Source organism: Aplysia californica, unplaced genomic scaffold (assembly GCF_000002075.1).
Source record: "Aplysia californica isolate F4 #8 unplaced genomic scaffold, AplCal3.0 scaffold00915, whole genome shotgun sequence".
NCBI lineage: Eukaryota > Metazoa > Mollusca > Gastropoda > Aplysiida > Aplysiidae > Aplysia > Aplysia californica.
The window spans coordinates 134987-138459 of NW_004798185.1; the positions used below are offsets into that span (position 1 = coordinate 134987).

At 40.8% G+C, this 3473-nt stretch overlaps 1 protein-coding gene across 1 annotated transcript; it reads left to right on the forward strand.

The window, feature by feature from the left end:
• The first annotated feature begins 379 nt into the window (after positions 1–379).
• Positions 380–3287, forward strand: LOC118478764 (neuronal acetylcholine receptor subunit non-alpha-2-like). Its single transcript, XM_035972939.1, has 4 exons — positions 380–567; positions 1112–1302; positions 1989–2100; positions 2609–3287. Exons 1-4 carry the CDS (start codon positions 412–414, stop codon positions 2963–2965), a joined length of 816 nt encoding a protein of 271 aa, XP_035828832.1. The 5' UTR covers positions 380–411; the 3' UTR covers positions 2966–3287.
• Positions 3288–3473: the final 186 nt, after the last annotated feature.

Below are 3473 nucleotides of genomic sequence, written 5' to 3' on the forward strand. Positions count from 1 at the left end.
TTGTATTGGTATGTATGGTATCGATACTAATTGTGAAATGAAGCCGAGAACGTGGGACGTCTTCAATGCTGTTGCTGAACCTTTTATTCCACGCTCGCATGCACATACACACACACACACACACACACACACACACACACACACACACACACACACACACACACACACACACGCGCGCGCGCGCTCTGTCTGTTTGTTTGTCTGTCTGTAAGAATATATCAAGAGCAAGATTTGTCCTTTGCTCAGCATTTGCACGCCCATGCTGCACATATGTGCAGAGAAGTCTTTATAGATATTAATGAGCCGTGACAATGACAGTGCCCGGTCTTGGATATCATAATTCAAGTCTATGATATCAGAAATATTATTTTAAAACACAGATAGTTCTTTTCTTCACGTCGTGCTCCCCAGATGTACTCCATGAGCTACTTCACACAGGAGATCGCTTTTGTGGCGCTAAACGGGGCAGTTGGACTGACTTATTTCATAGAGAGCGGCGAGTGGGAGGTCACAAGCACGAGCATCACTACTGGGGCCGACGCTGTAATCGGCTTCGGCTTCTTCAGGGTGAGTTTGACTTTAGAAAGGGGGAAGCAGCTTGACATATTGAAAGAAAACGTAAAGGAAAAAATTTACATTTTGGGGCTTTTTTGTCCAGAACTGTGCTTTTAAATGGAAAGTATAACACGGTACAAAGGTTCACAGACAAAAGATCATGTTTATTCACAAGTCCAAAATTTATTCATACAAATAGGTCACCACGGTGCAGCACCCTGTACGAGTTAGATTGAACACACGTTCCTGCCTCAGATCGCACCCCTTTGGCTACCCATCTGAGAGATGCTACTGATTTTTATAAAATTGACATTTTTATATGAACAGAGTCCACTATGCTTCATTAGTCTTCATTGGCTGTACCCGAATATTAATGTTTGGTTATTGTAAAGACTAACGCTCCATTCAATTATGTATGGTTATATATGACACAGAAACTTTAAATTAGTGAAACCTACAATTTACATTGGACCGAGTTGAAGCTAAGACTCCCTCTATTTAATATATTATTATTTGTGCAAATAAATTTCCACCTTCATCTCTTGCGCTTGTCCAGATAAGCTTCAACCTGCGACGACGTCCCGGGTTTTTCCTCATCAGCGTCGGGATGACGTTGATGTTGCTCTCATTCGTCAACCTCATGGTGTTCCTCATCCCTGTGGAGAGCGGCGAGAAGATCAGCTACTGCATCACCGTCCTGCTGGCCCTGGCGGTTTTCCTGAGCGTCATCGGAGACATGTTGCCCAGGTTTGACTCCCGATATATCATAAAATACAGCCCTCCAAACAAAATTAAATATCAACATACATGGGGACATGTTGCCCAGGTTTGGCTACCAATATATAATAAATACAACCTCAAAACAAAATCAAATATCTACAGTATACATACATTTGTAAGAGACCATTATCACATGCAGCTTCTTGCACGGAACCGTGTACTTTTATTCTCCGTCCAGCTTGCATGTTATGATGTTGTTTCTATGAATCTATTTTAAGATTGATGTATTTTTTGGAATTTGACTCCACGGCCTCTTAATTCTTTTAAAGTCTTCTGCCTTGTCCTGAATCATGTATTTCACTGCAAGTCTTAAATATACGTAAGGTTCACTCAAAGGACAGTTTACCTGAGCGATCTTTCATTCAATAATAATGATAATGATACTCGTAGTATTAAAAATGATAATAATATGAATAACGATACAAATAATTTCGATAGCCCCCAATGCCTTACAGTGCAGCAATGGGCGCTTTTAATATCTTTATCGCATATTACAGGTGCATGAACATACACACATAATATATGTTCTTTAGTTAACGCTAACATATAGAAACTCATACTATCACAGCACAAACAATGACTATGCACATCATGTTAAGATCAAAAGAATCATTGTATGTATTACACGGACTTGAAAACGACTTATCTGCCAGGTCTTCCGACATCATGCCGCTGATGACCATCTACCTCATGATTCTGTTCATCATCTCTGTCCTCGCCGTTATCGTCGCTGTCGGCATCGTCTGGCTGCACCACAGAGAGGAGGTGACCTCTTCATAACAATCTTTATTTTATTGTTGTTGTTGCTGCTGTTGTTTCTCAGATACTATAAATTTCTTCTTCATGGTTGTCGTTCTCGCTATTGTTGTTGTTGTTGTTGTTGTTGTTGTTATTGTTGTTGTTATGATTGTTGTTGTTGTTGTTGCTGTTGTTGTTGTTGATGTTGTTGTTGTTGTTGTTGATGTTGTGCTGTTGTTGTTGTTGTTGTTGTTGTTGATGTTGTTGTTGTTGTTGTTATTGTTGTTATTGTTGTTATTGTTGTTGTTGTTGATGTTGTTGTTGTTGCTGTTGTTGTTGTTGTTGTTTCCCACAATCTTCAAAGTTAAAAGAAAACCCAAGTTTCGTCTGAGAGCAGGTATTTTTCTCTTGAATCTTATTGCTATTTACAATTCAAAACCATATTATTTAGAAACACTGTGGGCCCTACATATTTCCACATGATTGTCGAACAGAAACGTGTGTTTCGTTTAACCAAGTTGTTATCCATTTTCAGAAAGACACACGACGCCAGAATGCCACCGCTTCCTTCAAGAACATATTCGGAAAAGTTCGATCGATGAACAGAGCGACTGCGTCTTTGACCAAAGTGATGCCCTCTCAACAAGATCCAGAGTCTCCTGACAACGACCATTCTCCACCCTCTGCCTCGATGGAAGGACTGAAGAAACTTCGGGCAGCCGAGAAATCGAGGGAGAGCGCGCCGCCAGGCGAGGGGAAGAGTGATAAGAACAGGCCAACAGTGAACAAGTACAAAATAATCGGGCAACATATTGATATGATATCTTTTGTTGTTTTTATGGTGGTCTGGTGCTTGGTTACTTTTTGTATCCTTTTGATGGCTATGACATGAGGTTTTGTTGTTTGTATGTGATGTACTTTGTTTTGCCATTATTATTTTAGAAAATAATTTCAGTGGAGTTTTCCACTAAGGAGGAGAAAACCCTGACTTGATTTGGGCTCTAACCGCCAAAGTTCCTCCCTCACACGCAGGGATTTAACATCACGCCTGGCCACGTCTCCAAACAGAAAATCGCTGTGTGCGTGGTCGATTTCATAAAGCCGGGCGCGGGGTACAGCGCGGCTCCAGAAATTTTGGCTGTGCCAAATATTTTTCAATTGGCTCAGGGTAGAGTAGAGTAGTTGTTTAAAAAGCAAAAGAATAACATTTGTGTGTGTTGAAATTCGTTATCATTGTCAAATTATCTCTGAAAGATATACTAAACACCATACCATTTTGATGTCAAATAATGATTCGTCGGTGGCCTAGTGGTTAGGCTCTCGGACTCGCAACCGTAAGGTTGTGGGTTCGAATCCCGTCAAGGGCCCGACGTTGTGTCCTTGGGAAAGGCACTTTACAC